Source organism: Anarrhichthys ocellatus, unplaced genomic scaffold, assembly GCF_004355925.1.
Source record: "Anarrhichthys ocellatus isolate YVR2014 unplaced genomic scaffold, GSC_Weel_1.0 scaffold26, whole genome shotgun sequence".
Lineage (NCBI taxonomy): Eukaryota > Metazoa > Chordata > Actinopteri > Perciformes > Anarhichadidae > Anarrhichthys > Anarrhichthys ocellatus.
In genome coordinates, this window is record NW_022280056.1 from 182,434 (window position 1) to 207,667 (window position 25,234).

General features: G+C 42.8%; 3 protein-coding genes across 6 annotated transcripts; 2 read left to right on the forward strand and 1 right to left on the reverse strand.

Moving 5' to 3' along the window:
* The first annotated feature begins 2,202 nt into the window (after positions 1-2,202).
* On the forward strand, positions 2,203-9,867 carry dhrs7b (dehydrogenase/reductase (SDR family) member 7B). Of its 2 annotated transcripts, XM_031862123.1 has the most exons (8): positions 2,203-2,284; positions 3,927-4,098; positions 4,303-4,433; positions 4,561-4,771; positions 4,968-5,060; positions 5,159-5,311; positions 5,525-5,741; positions 9,028-9,867. In XM_031862123.1, exons 2-7 carry the CDS (start codon positions 3,945-3,947, stop codon positions 5,728-5,730), a joined length of 948 nt encoding a protein of 315 aa, XP_031717983.1. In that variant the 5' UTR covers positions 2,203-2,284; positions 3,927-3,944; the 3' UTR covers positions 5,731-5,741; positions 9,028-9,867. The 2 variants fall into 2 exon arrangements, with proteins under 2 accessions (XP_031717983.1, XP_031717984.1); XM_031862124.1 differs by having other exon boundaries at positions 4,303-4,421; positions 5,525-9,867.
* cramp1 (cramped chromatin regulator 1) lies at positions 6,388-19,991 on the reverse strand. 3 transcript variants are annotated; one of them, XM_031862122.1, is made up of 20 exons: positions 19,901-19,991; positions 17,762-18,138; positions 16,237-16,439; positions 15,976-16,129; positions 15,380-15,463; positions 15,151-15,199; positions 14,706-14,791; positions 14,105-14,228; positions 13,617-13,698; positions 12,472-13,416; positions 12,127-12,316; positions 11,859-12,031; positions 11,679-11,753; positions 11,427-11,508; positions 11,083-11,193; positions 10,334-10,491; positions 9,799-9,982; positions 9,494-9,661; positions 9,014-9,159; positions 6,388-8,632 (listed from the first exon to the last, which is right to left on the reverse strand). In XM_031862122.1, exons 2-20 carry the CDS (start codon positions 18,135-18,137, stop codon positions 8,519-8,521), a joined length of 3,504 nt encoding a protein of 1,167 aa, XP_031717982.1. In that variant the 5' UTR covers position 18,138; positions 19,901-19,991; the 3' UTR covers positions 6,388-8,518. The 3 variants fall into 3 exon arrangements, with proteins under 3 accessions (XP_031717982.1, XP_031717979.1, XP_031717980.1); XM_031862119.1 differs by lacking the exon at positions 19,901-19,991 and adding an exon at positions 18,521-19,883; XM_031862120.1 differs by lacking the exon at positions 19,901-19,991 and adding an exon at positions 18,521-19,882 and having other exon boundaries at positions 12,139-12,316.
* A 926-nt stretch (positions 19,992-20,917) lies between these two features.
* On the forward strand, positions 20,918-24,782 carry jpt2 (Jupiter microtubule associated homolog 2). Its single transcript, XM_031861869.1, has 5 exons — positions 20,918-21,076; positions 21,661-21,812; positions 22,314-22,459; positions 23,003-23,042; positions 23,330-24,782. Exons 1-5 carry the CDS (start codon positions 21,021-21,023, stop codon positions 23,593-23,595), a joined length of 660 nt encoding a protein of 219 aa, XP_031717729.1. The 5' UTR covers positions 20,918-21,020; the 3' UTR covers positions 23,596-24,782.
* The last annotated feature ends 452 nt before the right edge of the window (positions 24,783-25,234 follow it).

Here is a 25,234-nt window from a genome sequence, read left to right on the forward strand (position 1 = left end):
AAGAAAGATTGTATGTGACGATGCTGTGGCTCAATGTCTTTTTGAAACACTACAAAAATACTTACTTTTGAAAAGTCACATTTTACACATGCTTCTAATAATGTATATTACATTGACATCAAGCCAAACCCTCATAGTTAAATTTAAAAATACAAACACGATTTGACATTACAGATAATTGCACATCAAATTATAAATTCATTCATTCTTGTGTATGTTTATCTCATGGTGCTTGTTATGCTTTGCTGTCTCGATCAGCAGTTTTAAAATTTGGGGTCATAGAAGAAGGTAAAAGTGGAGAATGAGTTGTGATATAACAGGAGACTTGTAAAGATTTAATAAAGTGGAATTCGGATGTGAACTAGTTGAATATGGAGACTGACGTTGTCAGGGTCACTGATTCAAACTATACGTATAAATGTCCACTACAAGCTGAAGAAGGATTGTTGACTTCGCCAGCAGGATTTAAACATGTTAATTAAAAGTTTCCTAAGAATTTTGTGTAAATCCCTTAAAGCTCTATCAAACAATGTATTAAATAAATTGTAAACTTGCTTGTGGTGTTTTAGTGTGTACTGTGATCACACATTATGCCAACAAACAACTGTGATCGACGGCAGTCTATCACAAACGGGTGAAGGTCTTCACTTCACAATATTTTGTCAATTTCTGACAGGATATTTTTAACACGTTTAGACGGACAGTGGCTGAAAACCAGATGCTATTGTTTAACTTGGTAAATAGTGCTTACAGGCAAAGCTTAAGACGGTGTATGAAAGCAACACATTGGACAACACAGAAGATTGACTTTGCAACCTTTGCCCAGCTCTTCTTTTCACATCGACTTGCTGCTACGTCTTGCACAATTTGCAACTGAAAAAAAGTAGTGCAGAGTAGGCACATTTTTCCAATTTAATTTTCCTTTCACCTCACATACACTTTCATGGGTTGAGCAGAACTAAAGCAGAGGGTGGCCTGAGACTTAACTCACTGATTCGTGACCAGAGCAGGCTAATTATCTGTCAGCTGGCAGGAGCGCTGAATGATGGACTGGCTGTCACATGTTTTAAGGTCTGGTGGCATAATGCTGCCCAGCCCCTTCTCCAGTTGTTACCCAGATGTTGTCTCCTTTCAGGATGCCCTAGAATAATTCAAGACTTTCTCTTGATAAACTGCACACATGAATAATCATGTTTGTCCAATGTTTCACTCGTAGACCCAAATCAGATTGTTTTCTTTGGAAGCCCATTTCCACAGGCAAAAAAAAAAAAGTCACAAAAAAAAGGTCCACCCCAAAAAAAAAAAAATTCTAATTATTTTTTTGCTGGCAGAAAAAAACTAAAAAAAATAACTTTTTTTTTTTTTTTTCTACCACCATAAAAAAAATGCACCAACACTTTTGGTGCATCCATCTGTAACCAAAACACTGACCAGATGTTTCCAGTTGCTATAGAAATTCGAAATGATGAGTCATAGAAGCAGCTCTTCATAGGTCACTCTACATTTGACATATAAATGTACTGTGAGTACATTGAAGACTTCTTTATACGTGGCTTTACAACACATGAAATACTTGAATTGCTTGATGTTTCACATGGATTGTACTGAGCAAACGCACCCTTGAATAGAATTTTAAGCAAGAAGCAGCTCTGGAGTATAAAGAATAAAACCCAAGGTGGCTGAGGCGGCGCCCTTCAATAAACAGCAACTGGAACTTTTTTTTTATTTTTTTCTTGCTGGCAGAAAAAAAGTTTAAAAAAAGAATTTTTTTTTCCCGCCAGCATAAAAAAATGTAAATCTTTTTTTTTTTGTCAGGGTGAAAAAAGTCAGCTTTTTTTAAAAAAAATTTCCACCAGCCAAAAAATAAAAAATAATAATTAGAATTCTTTTTTTGTGATTTTTTTTTTTTCTTTTTGCTTGCGGAAATGAAATGGGCTTCCATATAAAACAGCCCAGACATTCCCAAATAGTTTAAAAACTGTCTTTGATAATCAAAGTCTTGTCTTCGTGGTTAAAAATAAAGGTCTAGGTTTATTTGGCTGCTTATTTTGTCCTACAATGTCCAACCTGGACAACGAATATGTGTCTGATAAACACAGAAATGGGCAAGCCCAATCGTGCTCGCTCAGTCAGCCTACTGTCTTACCGAACTCCAGCTCCCACAATCCCTAGCGGGTGACACAGACGGTCGTTGGTACGGCACGTGGGGTCCCTGTCAGACGAGCCCGGAAGTGCTCGTACCGACGCCTTTAGCCGCCGTGTTGTACAGTAGAGCAACAACAAGGTGAGCTCTAACTATTCATGAACGCTGGTGTATAATCAATGTTTTATTACAATGCAGAAGCTAGTCAACGTTAGCATTAGCATGCCCAGCCGTTCACGTATGAGTTACACACGGCTAGCTTGTCTGTGCAGTATCTGCCAATCCTCGTTGTGCACGCATTGTTGTCACTTCTAAACTAGCGTCTAAATTAACCTGCTAATTAACGTCATGGTTAGTAAGCGTATATATGCAGATGTAATCAGATGTCATACTCTGGGGAGCCTGTGGTTTACTCTTCACTCAGTCAGTGAAACAGAAGTCTATGCGACCAAACTTTGAATCGGTTATCATTGCTTTCACACAAATTACATTCAATAACCACATTTTCCAAAAATCCATGAACTCTTTTCTCATTCATACTCCAATACCTGCAAAACACGATTTATTTGTTGCACATTTTTTAAATGCTAACACACTGTTTTCAAAACTGTTAGAAAAACTTTCAAAACAGAATGATGGCACGTATATATATATATATTATTATATATTGAAATATATAATAACAGTTGTCTCTGATGAGATAGGGCACAATTATTAACCTTGTTGTAAACCATTCTTTCTCTTTGAGAGATTTGGAATTTCAGGATTTTGTTTTTTGTTTCAAATCTTTATTTTGCAGAAGTAAATTACTATATGCAAGGATTTAGAAAAATACAGGATATTGTTGGAAATTTTGTAGGTGAGATTGACTGTTTGGCTAAGATGCATGTTGGTAATGCAGACTCTATGAAGTGTTTTGAAAAAGTGTCTTCAGTATTGACCAATGATGTTAGCAATTTATAAAAACTGTAAGTATGAAGTTCATTTAATGTCTAGTTCTTGAGTCATTATGCTCACAATCATGAATATGTACATATAAAGCACACACAAGAACAAATATTCAAACTATACTGTTTTTCCTGTGTGTGTGTGTGTGTGTGTGTGTGTGTGTGTGTGTGTGTGTGTGTGGGGTGTGTGCGTGCGCATGTGCTTATTATTTGGTGGTAGTTGTCACTGTTGCCATGCTGGTTGTTTGTGTTGTGTTTTGGAGACGGGTCAAGTGGAAGAGGCTTAGTTAAAAGCACTTCACATTAAAACATTCACAATAAATCTGCATGGGGGCTTGAGAGCTGACAGAACACACACACAATGTCACACTGACTTGTTTAAAGCCCTTTATGGTGTTTTTATTCTTCTTTTCTATTTGTTTATGAAGTAAAGACCAGCACTACAACAAGGAATGGTTTTCATGATCAAATATGCTTTACAGTATTTTTTAAACAATATATCATTCAGCCTACAAATTGTTATGACGAGTTACCAGAGTCATGTCTTTAAATCTCTTACTTAGTCTGAAGTTCAGCTAATAAAATATTTATCCAAAACTTGACATTTTAATAGCCAATAGCTGCAATTAAATTCCCATTGATTAACTAATCATTCATCATTGATGGAGCACAGGAATCACTTTTTGCTTGTTAGCTGTTGGTTCATTTGTCATGCGAGAGACGTATTGTGTGAAAATGTGCTGTTTTAAACAGACCTCTGTTGGGTGACTTCTCTGTACAGGAGCAACTGATTGAAACTCTTCCGAAACAAATCTTTTTTGATCTCGTGTCTGCAGGCCGGGTGATTGTCAGACATGGAGCGCGTCATGGGAGGAGGAGTTCTTCAGCTGGTTTTAGTAAGTGCGGGGATCTTGTTTCTTTATCGAATACTTGTCCGCCTCAGACCAGGAGCGGCTCTGCAGGACGCTGTGGTGGTCATCACAGGGGCCAGCTCTGGACTCGGGAAAGGTCGGCCTCCATTTCTTCTTCTCTTCAGCTTACATGTAGATGTTTCTGCAAACCAAGTAACATCGATGTATAGCAGTAGATTTCGCTTCGGTGGTAGTAAGATAACGTACAGTAACGTGTGTCAGTGTCGTGGTGCATGTGCTAACTTGCCGGCCTGGTTTGATATCCACCATGAACAACAGGTGTGTTTTTTATGTTTTGTAGAGTGTGCTCGGGTCTTTCACGCTGCAGGCGCCCGGCTGGTGCTGTGTGGACGCGATGCAGCCCGCCTGCAGCAGGTGGTCCAGGAGCTCACAGCAAGTTCAACAAGCTCACGACCACAGGTGTGTACACAGGTGTGTAGCCCTGACATAAACTTAAGGTCAACTTCAACGGTCAACTTTACTTTTGCCGCTGTCGGGCAATTGTTTTTTACAGCAAGACGTATTTAAATACAACGATAACGTGTTTTACAACCACCAGACTTACACTCCCAGCACCGTCGTCTTCGACTTGTCCGACACAGACACAGTGGACCGAGCTGCAGAGGAGATCCTGAAGTGTTACGGGCGAGTGGACGTCCTCATCAATAATGCTGGAATCAGTTATCGCGGCAACATACTGGATACCCACCTTTCAGTTCAGCGGGATGTTATGGAAACAAATTACTTTGGGTCCATTGCTCTTACTCAAGGTTAGTGAGTTACAAAGTTATAAATACACGAGGGAGCCAAACCATACAGAAGTTATTTAAAGGATCTTGAATTGAAATAAGGAAGAAAAGTAGTTGAAGCATAAACATTACAGAGCTAGATTTTCCCAGAAGAGGAAGCACAATATTTTACCTTAGTCAGCTGTTTCTCTTTCTTTCTTCTTTCCTCCCTTCACAGCTCTCCTGCCCTCCATGGTTCATCGACGCAGCGGCCACATCGTTGTCATCAGCAGTGTCCAGGGCAAGATAGCCATTCCTTACAGATCCGCCTGTAAGTTGTCTCCACTCGTTTCATCAAAGCAAACAACTACACAAGAGTTTTTTGATTGGAAATGAAGCAGGACTCTGGTTTTTACTCGCTTTGGTCAGATGCCGCCTCAAAGCACGCCACCCAGGCCTACTTTGACTGCTTACGGGCCGAGATCGAGCACTACGGGATCCCAGTGACCGTGATCAGTCCCGGGTACATTCGAACCAGCCTGTCGGTCAACGCTGTCACAGGAGACGGCTCCAAGTACGGAGGTGTGTGTGTGTGTGACGATTATCAGTAAAGATGACAAAGAGACATAAAAAGGCTAAAAATATTCATTTATAAGCTTAAATATAAGATAAAATAAGCTATGAAACAAAAGAGAAGGGACACATTCCCAGCAATATAATTGTTTTCTGTAATAGTTGACCTATTGACTCCCTGGTATCATTGATCTCTCTTGTTTGTGCAACACTTGTTTTCAGTTTTGGATAAAAGCACAGCGACGGGTTGGGACCCCAGAGATGTGGCTCAGGCTGTTCTGAAGGCTGTCCGTCACAGGAGCAAAGACGTGGTTTTGGCAGGACCTCTGCCCAGCGTGGCCATTTACCTCCGCACGATGTGGCCGGCACTCTTCTTCAAACTCATGTCCTCTCGCGCTCGCAAGGAGCAGAAACCCAAAGACGAGTGACGCTGCAGCAGGTGAGGACCACGAGGCTCACAGCGCACGTTAAGAGGCACATGGACCAAAAACACGACAGTTACTGCTTCACACGGAGGCCAGATGAGCCAGAGGTGTGAGTAGATGAAGCTCCTCAGTTACACAAACCAGAAACCTGTATGTTGTAACAGCACCTATGTGGAGTTTGTTTTGATTAACACCTGACATTGACCAGACAGGACTTCACTTTGTTCTCAGAAATCACTGTTTAAAAGTGGAACGTCTGTTATTGACAAATTGACAATTTGTTACCTATTTGCAGGAATATTGACGTTTAATTTGTAATTCTGTCAGGTCTGGGACATATCGTCCAGGTCGTCAGCTGTTATCTAAAAAGCCTTCAGTATCAAATTTGAATGACGGAAAAAAAAGAGAACAGATGAGATTTAATTGGTGAACATGACACTGAACTGCAGTCCATCTAAACAACAGAAACAAGTATATGAAAACTACTTAATCCACCAAAGTGCAGGACTTGATCACAGTATTGTTTGTTGTTGCAAGTGAAGATGGGAGGGGAAAAAAGCACTTTTTGTCAACAATCTCATGTCTGTCCTGGAGACGTGGTCCAGCACCTGGCATGTTGTTTGTGGGTCACCGGTACCGTGTGGCATACAGTCCACGCCACTGTAAACAAAGTGCTTTTAATACACGTAGAGGAAGGAAATGCTGCTTATCGCTGTCAAGTAGTGTTTTTTGTGGTCCGTTAGGCAACAGCTTGGTCCATATTTACATCCCGTCAGCTGATGTTATTCTCATACAGTGCAGCAGGAAATAAACTGGGACACATTTGGAATGTTTCCATTTACTAACTGTGAAATGGTGTTTTATATTTCCGTTCAGTATATTCTTGTTAATTAAATGAGCTGATTTGATGAGTGAGAATGTATTCAGTAGCGGTTCAGCAGAGACACCACTCCACTCTCTGTTGGTAAAAACCCAAAGGCCACATACTAATATTTAAAAGTTTGCATTTGAACTGTTTTTAGCACAAAGTACACAAATGAATAAAACAAACAAGCAGGTTTTTATAACCATCTTTATACACAGAATAAAAACACATTTTACAAACTGAAAACTTTAAGTTTCACTTTCTTAATATTAAGTTAGACAAAAAAAAAAATTCTGAAATGTTAAAAATAAATAATCCAAACAATTCACGTTATGTTACAAAAGCGCAGTGAAGTTAATTGACATTTGTACAAATAAATCCTTCAGCAAAGATTAAAAAAAACAAAAAAAACATGCCAGATTCAAAGAAAAACCTGCTGTTTATTCCTCATTAAGAGTCATCTTCATTGTATCTAGTGTGTGAAGATGAGTAAACATCACGAGAGCTTTTACTTTGTCGAGTCAAAGCCCTCAAGGTGCTCGGAGACAAACATTTAAAATCCCATTTGTGGAATGATGATAAGAGCTCTCCTACAATTTACACTCGGAGATGAAGTTAAACACATTGTCGAGACAAAATGTTCACAATACTGCATATTGATGATGCTGGTTGATTAAAAATTCAGAAACAATCTGGATGCAATGAGTATGCGGTAGGTGTGTGTTTGCTGTGATGGGGAAAGCACTTAAAAGCATCCATTTACCTCTAACCTCGCCACATGGAGAGTGTTTCGTTAGGATCGAGTCAATGGAGGAGTTTTAATGTTTTGAACACAACCAATCAGGTTTTACTGGTTAAAGATCACTACTTAAAAAAAAAGCTCAAAACTATGGCTTTAGTGTTTAATATCATTCCATACTTGTTACTGCTCGCTGTTGTGGAGTTGAAACAGAGTGCAACACTACTGGGAACTTTCAATGGTTCCCAGTCAATAAAAATGAAAACGTGGTCGATCACATTCTGGGTTTAAACGCTCGACTCGCTTCTTTGATACCAGCAAGAGAGCTAAAGTAAAACTACTCCAAACTATGACAAGGTTATTAAAAATATCAAAATTAAATGTCGACCTGTTTTTACGCAATAACAAACCAACCTTGAAGAGCATTGCATCGCTATTATCATCTCAACATACATTAAAAACATACATTAAAAAAAAGATAATCTGCAACTCCAATGTGATTTCAAGAGAAGTAGTAAAGTCAACCAACAAAAGCTGCCATTTTGCATGTAACATTTGACCGTGAGGAATGACAGACCTGATTCCAAACACGCGCGGCAGGCTACGTTCCTAAAAATGCATCCAATAAAACCTGAACTGATCAAAAGCCTGTGAAAAGGAGGGCAGTAGTTCCTACTTTACCCGCTGTGTCGTACTCGACTTTTCCAACCGAGGCCACAATAACTACGGAATAGAAACAAGTATCTCGCCACATTCAAGCCCTTCTCACCACCATTACTGTCTAAACCACCCTCCAGCAATCGGGATCTGAACTACACATTTTGTGGGTTTAATCTGAGAGAATAGAAGACGGACAACAACACAACAAAGAGCAGGAAGAGACATACAAGATCAGTCAAAATATTATTGTTCAAATATGGCATAGTATTTTCCTGTACATGAGGTCGTGTTTTGTAAACGCATTTGTTTTTCTAAAGTGTTTGTTTTTAAAGGGCGTTTCAATTCAAAGAACAGCTCAGTGAAACCAACAAGTTTCCAACTCGCTTTGAACAAAGGTCAAGGTTCACTGTTATTATTGCACTTTTACAAACAGGGCGGGGGGGAGGGGGAGCGTCTTTTCTCCAAAGTAGAGGGGACGGCGAGGAGACAAACTCATGTCCTCCAGATGGCCGTGGGTCCTCTCCACCTCAGGGTGGTGGGATGGAGGGCTCAGTCACTGCCAGCTCCTGAGCCAGGTCATTGAAGCGAGCAATGTAGTCCACGCTGCTCTCACTCATCATACAAGCAAGCTGAGAGTCCATCTGCGAGCACAACCAAAGAGCTTTCAATGTACAGTAATGACAACAGCCTGAGCAGCAGCTAAGACAAATGAAAAGAGATTCAAATCCACTTTTCTTTCCCTCCAGGGACGTCTGGAATAAAAGAATAGTTTGATGGACTTTGTTACCATTGGACTGAGCCAGGCTGACTGTTTGCAGTCTTAATGCAGAGCTAAGCTGGCTGTAGCTTAATGTATGACAGTGGTGTCAATCTTCTCATCTCACTCAAGAATGTGAATTTAACTATTTTCCAAAAAGGTCAAACTATTTTCAAGGAAGCCAATTTTTAGACTGGCAGAGTGTTCAACTGAAAAAGAATAGCAAATTAGCTATTTTGTAAAAGACTCAATACTAAGAACGTACCTCTGCCGCATCAGGAAGGCCACGGGACTGAAAGGAATCATGGGAGTTGCAGTCCAGGAGACTGGGACCAAGCAAAGCTGTGCCGCTGGAGGGGCCGGAGGGGGTTAGGGTGGTCCGCTTGCCCTTATCAGGAGAGACCATGCTGGCTGGAGGGAAAAGAGATGGACCGTGAATAAAAGGGACAGAGTGGAAACAACGTCCTCTTTATGGGACATCGCTGCAAGAGGAAGTCCACAGGTGTGTCGGTGTTATTGTGCATTAATAAGAGAATAAAAGTGTTAAAATGTGTTACTTTAGTTGTTCTTTTGTGAATCTGTCTGACGTTAAAGATCAGTCTGTTTGTCCCTCTCAAGCTTTAACTGTCATTTCTAGTATCAACTCTTTGGTTAGGAAACACACAGCAGTGTTCAGCAGAGCTACAAAGAAGATCTGTACTAGTATGTGCTTGTTTTTAATTATGGAGGAGAGAAAAAGACTCACAGAGGAGGCATCCCAGTGCGGAGTCAGATGAGTCGCTGGGGTACCACTGGGGGTCGTGGCTGGGCGACGGGATCCAGCCTCTGGACGGGCTGACTGAGGGAGACGAGGCCAACAGTTTGGAGCCGTCGTTGTTGCTCAGCTTGGCTGGAGAGAGAGCGGCCTCCTCGCCTGCAGCATAACAGGCAAACCGCCATTAGATCGCACACAGTGCTCAGTGAGCCTCTCAGAACTGAGATAGTTGGTTGCACGTCAACATAATGCAAACTAATGTAATGTTAGCATATAGGATAGAAACCCGCACACACCGTAGTGGGCAGAGTTGATGGCGAGCTCGATGAGGGAGTCACTGATGTGTGTCTGGGTTTCTCCGGGGGCTAGAGCCTCTTCAGGGGGGCCGGGGAGAGAGATGTCCAGGAGCGAGGCCACGCTGGGCGGAGGGAGGAGAGAGTTCCCGCCACCAGTCTGTCCAGGAGGTGGAGGGTGACCATTCTGTAAAAGGAACAAGTTGAACACTTATTGGGGCTGCTTTGTTAGATTTTTTTAAGGTTTTATTTCCTCAAAAGATGAGTTTTCAGAGCAACATGCATGTGTTTTCTACCCAGCTAGCGAGGACCAAGCCTGGGGTCCGACTCAACATCAGTATCTTATTGTCTGTTACACTAATAACTGCAGTCAGCAATCATCGTATTCTTGTACCACTACCTGTGAATAGGGCCTGCACACACAGGCAATACTATTCTGTGGCCTTCGTCAATGGAGTCCTTCTTCACCCTCACAGTAAAGTAGTTATAAAGTACTCATCTGTGTGTCAGTTTGTGTATGTAAGTGTGTGCTGCTGACCTCTGGGGCATTGTGCTGGAGGAGTCGAGCGTCTGGTTCAGCATCGACAGCGGGTGCGGTGTGGAGCAGGGAGCCGTTATCAACAGCGGGAGAATTCAGCTCCCGATGGGGACTGCCGGGGATGATACCTGCAGACTTAGCAGCCAGGCCAATGGCACCTGAGAGAGAAGCAACAGTTTAAAAACACATCAGCACTGTACCTGACAAGTATCAATAGCAACTGAGCATGTGGGGGATGCACCAAAAAAAAGAGTAAACTCAGCAACAATGTGAACATAAAAAAGGGAAAACATGAGAGAACAGTGAGGAGCTGGAAGAATGTTCTTTTTGTCTTTTTACTCCGGCACAAAGGAGTGTTTGTTCAAACCACATCGACTGTCAGAGATCATGTGGGAGTTAACAACTAAATCCTTTTCATTTCAAACGAACTCAATTTTGTATAAAAATCCAGAGAATTCACAGCGTCTTACACAAAAGTAACATAATCCTACAAAAGGAAAGACTATATCTTAACTAGGACTCTGAGATGGCAGAACAAAAGTATACAAACTGTAAAAAATCCAACCGACTCACAATGTGGAGGTCAAAAAATGTCTTTGCATGGATTAATATTTTAGTAGTCTTGTTGAGCGCATTAAGTGAAGGAGCCATGTCATAAGAGGACAAGAAAAGTTTAAACTAATACAACATGAATTATACTGCATCTAGAATTTAGTTTGAAAATAGATGAAATAATGAAAACAACATACTGGAGAGCTGGCTGGCGGCTGCAGAGCTGGATGCTGAAGGGGAAGCTTTGGACAGGAGGGGGCGGGAGGAAGGAGCCAGGCGAGTGTGGATTGGCCGGAAAGATCCAGTTCCTGAGGGAAGAAACAGGAAGTGAGAGGGCGGGAGATTAGCAGAATGGTTGTTGAAAATGAGAAATGACATTTTGTTATGTACAAAGAGCATGTTGGACTTTCAAGGACCTACTGTCAAGAACACAAGTCTGGCAGTTTTATACTACACTGCAGGGAAAAGTATAATAATTGAAACATGTCGATCTTCTGCTGACAGTAACGTGTACTGTAGGATCAGGATGTCTGAGGAGTACCTGTGGCAGAGGAGTTGGAGAGGATGGAGAAGGAGCAGACATGCTGAGGAGTGTCTCCTGTCGTTCGCGGTAGAAGTGTTCGCTGTGGATGAGACAGAAGCAACTGAACTAAATGCACAGAGAAGCACTAAAATGACATTTACAGTACAAATAGTCAACCAATTCCACAACACTATAAGTTGGAGACGTGTTGGTGTTCATTGCGATACAACAGAATAGATAAAGTAAAACACCTTTCTGTTCTTCTCTTACCTGAACTACAAGTGGTTTCCGGAGTTGTCTGTTTCGAGGTTTTCTCTGTCTTGAAAGGAAAAGATCTGACTGCATCTGGAAAAACAAAACAGAGCACATTAACATTTGTGCGTGTGGACGATGTACCGATTTAGTCAGTTGTACAATTGGTGTAAAAAATACTGCATTGCCCAGCCTTACACTGATAGAGTCGAGCTGCTGTTTGAGGGCTAGCTCTGCTTCCTTGTTGGGGGAAAACATTCTGTTGTGCCGCGAGCTGTTAGGGGGCAGCGTGGTGGGAACCGCAAACACACTGCTTTCTGCGTCGCTGCCCGCCGTCGACCCCAGCAGAGAGCGGGGGAGGTTACGTCCACCTTAAGAGGGGAGAAACAGGTAAGAGATGTCATGTGAGGATAATGAAGAAAACCATTGAACAGCATCCAGCGATTCTTTGCGTTCATTTGAATACCTGCTTGAATACCTGAGACTCCGGCAGTTGGCAGGTGTAGCCGGGCCCCTCGGACAGAGGCCTGCTGCCGGCCACAGCTGGGGCTGCGAACACCTGCTATGGGGCCCTTCCCTGGAGGTGTAAGGGCCTGGTTTTGCTCCTCTTGATGAGTCTTGTGTGGGGATGGAGCAGTGGAGCACAGCTCTGGAGCCTGGAGGAGGAGATACATTATAGACACCTCCTGCAACAAATCTTCACAAATAATCGTGACATTCAGATGTTTTTTTTTTTTTTTTTTAAATACAGGATAAAATGGATATCTGGCAACTGGAAACAATATAGTAAGAAGTAACAGTTAATCCCTACCAAAGGTTTAGGATTGACCTCAGTGGCAACCAGCTTGAGCAGGCAGCGCAGAACGTGTTGTGTCCTGATGGGCTTGAGCTGGGCTTGTCCGTTTTCTTGGTTGTTGAAAGGAACCGCAATGGGCTGCCACTCGTACTCCAGCAGCAGCTTGCCGGGCTTCCCGAACATCAGGTAGAGCTCAGCCAGGGTGACGTTCTCGGCGTCCCGCGCGCTCCAGCCCTCCCCTCTGATCTGCTCGACAGCCCGTTCCTTGGCTGCCGGTGCAGAGCCCTGCGACATTCCCTCCTCGGAGCCAGTGACTGGAGGTTTGGCTGGCGGAGTCTGGTGGGCCTCTGGGGAGGAAGTGCTGGTGTTCTGCTCCTCAATGCATGGCTCAGATGGGCTTTCTGTAACACTACACAACTTCTCAATGCTTTTGGTCACTGCTAAACCACTACTGGCCTTCACACCAGTAGAGATCTTCCCCCCTTCAGAGGGTCCTATCCCAGTTCCCTCTTCCCTAAGAGCCACAGTCTGCAGAGAGGAAGCGGGGACAGAAACAGACTGAGGTCTCTTCTCCTCTACCTTTGTAGAGCAGTCTTGTGAAGGCTCAGGGTTAAGGGGCTCAGTTCGTCGACTATCACACAACCCAGTCACTGAAGCACCGGCGGTGGCGGCGGCGCCCCCCCGTCCAGATTTAGGGCCAGTCCGAAGTGGTGGAGCCGTGTGAATACCCAGAATCTGAGCAGCGGGCAACTCCTTGGCATTAGGCCGGTTCTTGCCACTTTCTAGCCAGTGTACAGTGCAGGAGGCCTTGGAGTGCACGACACGTGCCACGCCAGGCAGTGTGGTCAAAGTGCTGCTCTCAGCGGGGTAAAGAAAGAGATCGTCCTGCTGGAATTTGCTGGGAGAGGCTGTGCTGGATGGGCCGACCTCCAGAGCCTCCCTCTCCATGAGGCTCTTCAGCTGAAGCGTCCAGTGTCAAGGTCTCACACATGAATGACAGAAAGAGGCATGTTTACAGTTCACAGATATCTACTGCTGAAGCGCTCTGCTCCACTGTCACATGTCAAGCTTGTATCACAGACTTGCGCTCTCGTACATTTTTCTAAACTGCAATGCAATCAATACTGCTCTAAAAATCATATGAGGTTTTAAAAGGATACAATCCGCTGGTCCTGGTACGCCCACTTCTGTTTCAGATAATCAATCAGGCTGGAGACTTTCCTGTGGAGCTCCACCACCATCCTGTTATGGAAAAGACAGAAAGAGATAAGTGTTGATTTACAAGCTGCCGTGGTAACATGGTGCAGAACCGCACCGGGCTGGGTGATTTAGTTGTTCTGCTCATAACACATAAAGCACTTTTAGGTCCCACACTAAATTAATACAAAAAGGAGAATATAGATTCACTTTATTGATCCGGGAAACTTAAAACATACTGTACAATATACTCAGGATTTATGCTGACTATTTTCCAAAGCAAACACAAGATTTTGTTCTTATGTTTTATTTTTGTCGTCCTTCAGTTGCCAACATGCATCAAACGAGCAACTAAAAATGAATTCCAAGTTCTGCTTTGGACTAAATTATGAACAAATCGATTGTGTTTGTTGGTAATAGACTCAGGCATCAGTTAACAGGCATGCCTGACCTGAGGCGAGGGTTGTGGGCGAGACTCTGAACGCGGGCCCAGGAGTGGTTACTGCGAGGCTGGAGCTCCACTGCCACCTTCAGGGGCAGACGCACTGGCTTCTGGTCCTCCTCGTCACTCACTCCTGAAAGGACGCAAAGACACAATGAGACTGAATGAGAAACACCAACAAAGATCTCACGGGAGAAAAGGTGTTTTTAAAGAGCAAGAGTCAGCGTGCGACAGTATGAAGGTATAACACAGAGCAGAAATAACATCAATGTACTGAACCTAAAGAGCCACTAACGTACTTCATGAACAGTACAATACAGCTGACAATGCAACTAAGTTGAGTGAGTGGCTGTTTTTTAACAGAGGGGCAGAAGCTAGTCGGTCAGACCTGTCATCTCCATCATCTTCCTCCTCCTCCTCCTCCTCCTCACTTGGCTCCCACAGTGTTTCCATGGAAACAACACTAGCCCACACGCTGCCATTGTTATTGCCAAAACCCCGCCCCCAAAAACCCTGTGCCTCACCGTCACTGTGGTTTATATTTACAGCGATGATGTTTGTTTACTTCGTACGTATGTACTCTGTGTGTGGGTCTGTGATTCACGCTCACCATCTGGGTCACAGAGTTTCTTCAGCGCTCGGCACATAGGCGCTTTGATTCTCAGGTTCCTCCCTTTGGAGCGCACCGTGGTGGCCCTGGACGAACACACAGAACAGCAGCGAACGCTTTAATGTTTAGGAAAACTTTTTTTGGGGAAATCGCATACACGTCACAGAATAAGCTTTACAATTGTACAAGAACTGTTGCCGTAGCCATGCAGTAGGTCATATTTAATTATGATAAGTGTTCCTGCTGCTGATGTAAGTTTCTCTGACTTATGTCATCATGTCCTCATACGGACGGTGAAAGCGTATCTGTGTTGTGATGTAGAACATAAAATCAAAAACTGCATGCATGATAATCTCTGTGTTGAGCCCGTGTTATTTAACATAAAAACTGAAAACCGTGTGAGTAGGCAGTGCAATTTTCTTTTTTGATTTTACTCCAGACTTACCCTTGTTGGATTAGTTCGTTCAGCTTTGACACGTTCTTATCGTCCATTACTGTCAAAGACAAAGCACAGAGCTGTTTATGACATCGTCCCTCAGGAGCAGCTGTCCCCCATGACTGGGAGGGTGCAGTGTTTCATCGCATCCCTTGTGCCCCAAACTAACACAGCAGTATAACACTCACACACAAAACAAATTCACAAAGTCATGCATTCAAACACAGCCTTCACTTACAACCGCCAACTTTTTTGCGGAGCTCGGCGTAGCAGATGAGGCCGTACAGTTCTTGAGAGGATTTCTTCAGCACTCTGGAGTACACTGAGGAGAAAAGGTGGCACGAGTCACAACGGTGCCGTAAACAGGAATTCAGGAAACATGTGCATGCTACACAGAGATAACACGACCGTGACACTGAGGGCTTTTTGAAGAGGAGAGCAGCTCAAGCTCATCTGGAGGTTTTTTAACATGCATTTTGGGACAAAGTTTACCGACCTAACAAAATGCTGTTTCAACATCAGTGTAGGAATTGTTTTTTAAAAAAAAAAAAAAAAAAAAAAAAAAAAACAGGAAGAAATGACATACAGATTGAATAATATAAACAGCTCTTTTCAACCCCCGGACACATACGACTGCCATGTTACATTCGTAATGGACATAACAGGATAAGTGGGTCAAGATGAGATGGTATAAGTGTTACGTTATTATTGTAAAACAATACGTTATGTGGAGCTTGAACCCTTAGAAATAAAATCTGTTCTTCCCTCAAACCTTCACTGAGACTCCGTCAGGTCCCACCTGTTATTGGCTGACAAAGATAAAGGGCAGCTCACCATTGGCAAAGTCGATGTGTTTGGAGATCTTGTGCCAGGTCCGGTAGTAGAAGTGGCGAACCTGCTCCTTGTTCTTCACCATGTTGGCTGGCTTGCCTCTTTTCTTGTACTTCATTGCGATGTTGTTCTGGATGGCCTCAAAATCCTTCCCATGCTGGAGACCGGAGTAGTTAAGAGTTGAGTACAAGATGTCAAAAATAAATCGCAACACTTAAAGTTAAAGTTGTGCCACATGACAATCTATTTGCTTCCGCCCTTTACCTCGTAGAGGCCCTCAAAAAAGCTGTTTTTGTCCTCTGTGCTCCACGACTCCCACTGCCGACGAGCCCTCTTCTGGTTACCAGCTTGCTCCTCCTTCTCAGCAGACCCCTGGCCCTTGGAGGCCTTCGACACTCCCCCTGTGGATCCGGCCACTGGCCCCGACTGTCCCACTGTCCCCTGGGAGGAAGAGCCGTTCTCTGCCCCTGTGTTACACAGACACAGGAGCCATCAGTCATGAAACATTCAGGGAAAAAATACAACTTCAGTATGAGACTCAAAGATGTAAGATTTGAGACAAATGTTTTGGTTCATCGCACGAGTTGTTTTGTATGGCACGGAAAGAAAAAAATAGTAGTTTGTGGTTTTTTGGGAGATTTTAAAATGCATGGGCACAAAGCCACCCACTGAAACTACACTGCACAAACCTGCAGAGCTGATCCTTCTGTGGTTCAGCTCTGGCAAGGAGGCAGGAAAAGCAATCAGTCCCTACGGCCAGGTCCACAGTACACGGGTCCAAAACCAACTCCTGATGAGCCTCCCCGATGGCTGTGTTTACCCCGGCACAGAGTACAATGCCAGACGCATGAACACAACCGCAGAGGCTGTTTTGCTTTCGATTTTCAGCACAAATGGGAGTTCATTTACAAATCTCTGTGGGTCATAGGCACTGACCTAGATGTGTCTCTCTGAAAATAGATGTGCACCAATATAGCAACATATCAAAAATAAGTAGGGCTTCCTTGGTCAACACCTGGACAATCTAAATATACATTTGATGAAACAATCAGAGTCTCTTTCTAACAACAATAATAGAAATGCACTAGTCATACCTGCCAGAGCAGACCAACTCATCACTACACTGTAAACGTTCTGTCTGATCAGAGTCACACTCATTTTGGATGCCAATTTTCAGGATAGAAAAAAAACAGAGCAACAGAGCAGAATAATAATACACTCTGAAACAAGTCCATAATAATTCCTCACAAAATCTGGAAGTGAAAAACAAAATCATTGAATGAGGAAATGCTTAAAAAATGCTAATTTACCTCCTGGTTGGATCAGTTAAATAGTTGAAGGCAATAAGCTCAGTCTGCTCTGTTTTTCTATTTGCTGAAAATATTAAAAAATAAAGTAAAAGTGCAAGCAACTGTCTATAACGATGCTGCTCTCATTCCCATGCAGACACACTGAAGTCTTTACACACTGATTTATTCTATCTACACTCAAAACAGTGTTTGTAAACCCGTAACAGCAAGTTTCCAAGAAACACTAACTGAAACGTAATTGCAAATGTAAGTTGTGGTCTGTGTGACTCTATGATGTTTCACAGAAATTGTCCACAGGATGGTTCTACAACTTGGGTTGGACCCGGAGTACGACCCGGTGTCCCGGAGGGAGAACAACAAAGCCAGCATCAGTTTAGCCATCACTGATAAACACAGTGGAACCACAGTGACAACTGAGGGCAGACCCCCTGCTGATCCCACCTATGCACACTTTTCTCTGAGCTGGTAACATCCAGTACCTTTCGATTTTGCCCCGCCGTGTCCATTGATAGTCGAGCCGATTGAATCCTTCCGGATCCGCTTGCTCGGAGGTCGGACGCTCGATCGGAGAAAATGATGCTGGTCGTGACACGGAGGGGCGGGCTCCGCCGAGGTCTGGGCATGCTGGGTTGAGCCAAGTCCGGGTTGGTTCTGCGGAGAGGCGGGTAGAACCGGAGCTGAACCGGGGCTGAGAGCCGTAGTTGATGGATTAAGAATTTCCACTCCGTCGTCTCCCTTTGTACTGCGCTCCTCGCTCGCCTGCTCTCCGCTCTCCTCCTCGTCGCAACCTTCGGGCTTTCTGGACGGATTCGTCCTCCCATCGACACCGATCCCCTCCCTGGAGCCCAGTGTCATGCTGCCAACACACATATCAAGGAACATTTGTCACATTAGGGGCAAAGCGGTGTGTGAAATTAACTTCTAGAGACGACGTTCACTGTCTCTCAACATGGCCGCCGCTGTTTGTTTCAAATCCCCTCTCCAGTCCCGACAAAACAACACCAAATATATGCATTAAACGTCTTCAGATAAATTACATTCAACAACCAAAACAGTTTAGTAACTGGCGGCGGTGTTTTACTGAGTGTCTTTCGACTCAAATGCCCAATATTGTCGGTTGAATTTCAACTAAATTCAAATGCGAGCGCTTTTCAGTTTAGCGCCCTGCAGAAACGACGACGAAGCCCGTCGCTGCATTCGACCTCTAAATAAAGTGTTTATTTTAAACATATTTTTACCCATTGTCGTGCTCTTCGCTAGTAGGCGACGTCTTCTTCCTTTTCACCATGAGTCCGACCGGTTAGATTGGCAACTACTGTCCAAATGGAGCATAATAAAACCGAGAGCGATCTCTCCGCTTTCTGCACTCTACTCGCTCCTGCTTCGACTGAGCTGAACTCTGCGCAGTTCAACTGTTTTCTATCAGCAACATTTACTCAATGCTTATTTTTGCAAAAAATAAATTAAAACTATACAAACACTGACAAATCAGATGTATCTACTGCATGCACTGAATAGGACTTTACTGTAGCACATGTCAGCGGAGCTCATCTGAATTGATAAGCACAGATAGTTGTATTAACCTGTGCGCAAGTGGACTTTGTTTGTCACTACGTCACCATCGCATGCAGAAATTATGTCTGCAAAACAATGTATTTCATATACATCCTGCAATTATAAGGCTTTGTGACGATGCTCTAGTTGCTTGCATTACTATCTTCTCATACACATACTAATCATTTTGTCTGGACCAGGCTGTGGCCGGTGCACATCAACACCTTTACATTTATAATGTGTAAACATGGCAGCATTGTATTTTCTCGATTATTATCTACTAATCCATTTCTTTCTGAATAATCAGGAGTGTGACAGCACAGAGGGATGACAGCAAGATAGAGCTACATAAAGAAATATCAAGTGTAAATGAGCAGTTTGAGTATGAGGGACGCCCCCCTTTCTACATTCCCACACAGATTTTAAACTCCTGTTTTTAGTCATCTTAATGCAAACGCTCATATTCCAACAGCCACAATGTATAACTGATCTAACAGCAGTGAGAACTCTGAACTATTAGTAAAGTTTGTTCATGTTTACTTTCGCTCCTTGGAATCTAACAACGTCAAAGTTATTGTAGTGTCAATAGATGAATGTAGCTATAATATAAACAACACACATAATCTCAAATTATTGTTTTAATGTTGCTTCAGGTTGATCTAAAATCTTACAGCATCACACTGATTTCACAGAGTTAAATATTGACCTTACAACTTAATAGTACGAGCAGACTAGTGATTATAGTTCCCTTTGTCGAACCACTGTCTCTGCTTTTATACTAGAAGGGTGACAACACTCTAAGAGTGCGATGTGGTGATAGTTAATAATAGATACGTTATTTATACTAACAGTTATCGTTAACTTCGTTGTAATAAGCTGTATTAAATACACGCAATAGCTCCATATAGAACGTGGTACCTAGCATGCTGTTGTTGGTTAGCTAGCGCTACGGCACTCAAACAAGCCATAACGTGGCAAAAACTGCTTGTAACATAATGATTGTTTTACGCTGAGCTTTAAACAGTTTGTAAAATGGATAACACAAATGAAAGTTTAAGAATTACCTGAGGTTGAAGCCTGTTGGTGGTATTAATAATCGAGACACGGACTAGCACTGCTAGCTGACGGCATCCGTCCAGCTTGTTGCTTGTTACCGGTGACAGTTCCTGCGGTTGGATTGTGCACGCGTTTAGACACGCCCATTACAACTCGAAAACAAATCCTCTGATTGGTCAGAAATACACGAGGACGACCGTTAGAATTTGATTGACAGACGGCTCCGCCAATTGTTAGTGAGAGCAACTATGCCGTTGGACCAATTGCTATTCTCTTCCTGTCATGCTGTGTACGTTTACCAATAACTTTTTTTAAAATTCAAAGCCAGTTTGACTCCTCAATAATCTAACATGTTTGCTCGTAATACAACGTTATTTCAACAACATTTGATCAACACAATGTAGGTTTTTGGCGCTTTAAAAATAAGTCCCGCCCAGAAAGAGATTGGCATTTTGACGATCAAATCAATAGGTGAAACAGAGAGTAATGCGCTTGTAGTCTATCCTGGCGTACGCCGAGAACGACCGGCTAAACGGAATCAGAATCTGATATTTAGGGCTGGAAACGAAACACTGATATACAAACGTGACGGTTAATAAGCACACAAAATGTGGTACAAAGGGATTTTAATTCAATAGCATCTGCACGTATTTTTAGTTAATATCTCAGACTCGGCCCACATTGCCTTTGTTCAGACCAGGCGCACCGGTGTCACAAAACAAGTGACATATATCAAGAACAGTGCACGGATTTGGTCTCTGTGAACGACCAGCAGGGTGGAGTTTCCTTTGTTTGTTTTTTTGTTTTTATATACTACATGTTTAACAGATACAACACAAATACAACGGCCTCATTAATATTGCAATCAAATAAAAGTTTTGTCTCAAAAGACTTTAAACCTAATGGATTCCGTGATCAAACTTTCCCGGAGGGGCACCAGGTAACGAGAAACGAGCGCACCAAGCATTACTCGGCAGATTGTCAGTGCACCAGTTATATTCCTCCGTGTCACAGTTGGGAGGATCTGAAAGTCTTCACCAGGAGTTTTGGGCACGCGCAGACAGCGGAACTTGCTGGTCGTCCAGTTGGCAAACTGACGAAGTTGTCTTCGGAAACAAAAAAACAATTATGACTTCGACGAACATGTTTCAAGGGTTGGACACTGGAACTAAACCAAGCTCCAGGTAAAGAATACTACCGTGTAGCTTGGTTATCTCTGTGAGAAATGGCCGTCAACGTCTTATCTCGATGTAGGTTAACGTTACATGACAGGAGCTCTTTGTAGCTGTTTGCACCATAACTTATTTTCCTACTACCTTCATTAAATACCTTTCCTAACACTAGCAATGAGCGATGTGATAAGTGAGATAAGCTCGTGACTGCTCAGCTCGAGCTAGCTTGGTTTGAGTTTTCTCGCGTTAGCAAACTTTAAGAGTCAAGAATTAGCTTTTAAGCTAACCGACCGACCAGGCGTTGTCTGCTGCGGAAGTGTGAAAGACTGCCCTCCTTTGTACTCGCCAACGTAGTACGAAAGTAGCATAATGTGTCTCACAGTAATCAATATACATGAACCTCCGTGACTTATAACATTTGTCAGGGATCCACATCCTCTGACAAGTATTGAGTAAACCAGTAAAACGTTACATCATCATTAAGTCTGTCTTTGCCAGGTCACACCTGCTGCAGGGGTAATTGATTTAAATGAGACTGGGATGAATACATTGGATAGGATCCTATTAAAAGTGGTGCTGTACTTCATCCCCTGCAGGGTGTTGCAGCCTCCCGGAGGTGGCTCCAGTAACTTGTTTGGTGGCTATGAAGACGACGCTGCAGCATCAAGAAGACCCAATAAGATGGCCTCTAAACTGTTCGCTCCACCAGAGGAGTCCCAGAGCGTACCCAGGCGCTCCAATCCTCCAGGTCAGACCAGCAGGGATGTACAGAGGCTGAGCAGTTATACCCTCTATCAATGTCCAGGGTGTGAGAAGTGTTACTATGATGTGATAATTCAGTATAAACACTTTAACTGTTCTCTGTGCCGGAAAGTAATCCACCTCCAGATTCTGTGGCGTATCTGGTAAAGTCAAGAATGTTTTCAGTCCAGACTGCTGTTAAAAAAAGACTGCTGAGTCACCCTGACTGCAATATCTGTTTTATTTTTCACTGTGGTGTTAGCATCCCACTGGAATATGTGTACATTATCTCACACCATAATGTTCTCATGAATATGTTTTGATGCTGAAGGGTGACTGGTCATAAATAAGCTCAATTTAGATGTCAAAATATATAAACGTGTCATAAATCTGTGGTCAGGGCAGTTCACGAGCCGACCAAAATTAAATGTTACAAAGAAGAGTGTGCTGTTACGACGCTGTCGCTGCTGCAAAAACATAACACGCATACTGGTGATACTTTATGTAGGTGGGAAGAGTAGCGGAATATTCGGGGATCCTGAACCTCCAGCTTGGCAGCAGAGACACAAACCTCCCGGTGGACCAACCAGCGACATATTCGGTGCTGCAGAACAGGCCCAGAGCCGAAACCAAAGCCACCCAAATAAGCCAAAGGTAGGCCATGCACCCACATTTTATACGCTCTGCCTGAGGTTTGATTATTTTTATTCGATTGCTTTTCACTACTTTTAAAAAAAGAATATTCCCCCCCACCACCTCTTGTGCAGTTAAAGTCCAAAAGTCTGCTTGTATAACTCATTTTATCTTGTAAGACTTGAACATACGACTAGTGTATCAATCAGTCCTCCCTACGGTCAATAGTGTTTGTTTAACCAGAGTACTGCTAGACTGCTGAGTCTATTGTAACGATCTCAGCAGTGACCCAAATATATTCCAAACAGCCACTTCTTAAGAAATCAATAAAATCACCAGGTTTCTGTAAACATGTTGAGGCTGTTTATTTAACCAGCTAAAGTCGTGTTGAGATTATAATCTTCTTTTCAAGAGACACGACAACTACTTTAATTTGAAGTTGCACTGTTTTGCGACACTACTTTAGTTTTATTTAAGTAACATGAAGAAGAGAGCCTGTTTTTATTAAGTCCTTAAGGTGATCACACAGGGAGAATACTCTTATCTCTGTTTCTTTATTTTCAGGACAATATAAATGTGGGACCCGAAACCAAATCATCACCTGGTGAGTTACATAAAGGAAACTGTCTACTCTTTTTGGGAGATTAGTTTTATACCGACTCATCCTACTCAATGTAACTTTGAACGTGTGAAAGGGTTTTGTTATGTAGATCACAGGGATTAGAATTAAGACTAATAAAATGTATATTTTGAGTTTTGCACCCTTTGGTTAACTCTCATTCCATTGAGATGTGACTCTAAAAATGGAGTTTCTATTATATATTCCAGTTGGAAATAGGTGTTTATACTTTTAGGATATTTCTGTAAGACACTTTCTTTGTCCTCTCTCAGCACCAGAACCCCCGGTCAGCCAGCCTGAGGTGAAGGAGGAAGTGGCCCCCACACCATCTCCCGTGCCAGCCAAGGAGGAGCCTGCTGTGGTCCCAGCCACTCCTAATCCTGAGCCCCCATCTTCATCTTCCCCTTCCTCACCTCCTGAGGAGACAGACCCGACCGGTGAGGCGAAGAACCACGAGCCTCATCTGGGACCCAAGCCTCGCTCTCACAACAGGGTCCTCAACCCCCCCGGAGGAAAGTCTAGTGTGGTATTCTACTGATCAGCTAAACACACGCATCTCCTCCCTGTTGGTGTCCATGCTCTCTGTGTCTGCTCCCCTGTCAGTCTTCTCTTATTGCAACACCTGTACATTCAAACACAGAGCAGGCATCTTTGTTCTTCTCACCAGAGTCCTTTTCAACTATGTTGTCCTCAACTTCTTGCACTTTCAGCCCTTTTTCTTGTCTCTTTGTCTAATTCTTCTTCAATGAAACCTGCAATCACCAATCAATCAACAGGCCAGCTATTAGCTAATCACTTTAACTGTAACACTGTTCAATCACAATATACTGTTTCACTGTTTCTGTGTTTGTAAATGTAGTTTGGGTTAAGACAGTTTGTCCTTTTGAAAACGTTAAATCGTTGGCGTGCTCGTACAATGATCAGCTTCAAACAGTCCTGGATTTAAGAAAATCCTGGTTTATAGAATTCACGGCAGGCATTTGCTTGAATTTGAAGGTGCTTGTTTTAAACCTTATTATGTTACCGTTCTATCCAGAGGGGGTAAATGCATCAATGTAACACGTTTCAGGGAGTTCCACTCGTGCCACCTTTTTAGGTGTTGCTGGATCGTTATTGGATTGCTACATAAAACCTTTTGTTTTGCAGTTTTATAAAATAATGGATGTGTTGGACTACAACCAATGAAGCCTTATATCAGCTCAGCATCTTGTCATCTTTCCTGCCTTCTCACTAATCATCCCGTCATTTCAACATGTGTCTAACATTAATAATTTGTTCTCTGTTCAAGGATAGATGCCAAAAATTGACGATGAAACAAAGATGAATGCAATTGTTTACTGCTAAATATTTCTGCTTCCTTAAAGAAAATTCCGTTTTTGATTGTACGCGTCTGTATTACGCAGGTACTTCTCTGCTCTCTCTTCTTTGCTTTGCTTCATCTGAGAACACGCCTGTTGTGCTCGAGGTAGGCCTCAGTTTATGTTTTAAATTAAAACGGCTGAAGACGTGTGAAGTCTGGACAATCTCGTGGCCTGCCTGAGTCCAGGTGGGCTCATTGATAAAAATCTTTTCACCCAATTCATGATGCACATTAATGGTATTCTGGTGCCGGCCTGCCCTCCCCCTCCCCCTCCCTCTCCCTGAGTGTTGATGTGCCTGGCAGGCAATGAGCGCAGCAGAACAAAATCCTGTGTATTACAATAAAACTGTTGTTTTGCATTTAAAGGTTGTTTATTTTGTTTCCTTTCTGAAAACATAGCAAATTATTAACACTTTTTCTCTATTATTGATTTAATAATAAATTAAAAGGGGTTAAATATATTTAGGTTGACTTTACCATGGATACCGTGTTAAACGTTTGTCTAAATGTGACAAACTACGTCTCGTCTGCTCCACAGTTCTAGTGGGTTCTTGAATCACTGGCTCAGCGTTCTGTGCTGCTTGTTCTAAGACTAAATGCTCTTTATGCACAGCAGGAAGATGTAAGTTTAGCTTTACATATACACGTTCCGTTTTTCATTTTCTTCTTTTAAGTAACCGTCTAAAAGAGCAGACAGATATTACATGTGAGACACTGAGATGGACATGAGTCCTATTTGTGTGATACGTGGCAGCCTACCAGGTCTCCCTTCATTTTACATTTAAGTATTGATACACATTTTATAGCTTAAAAGAAA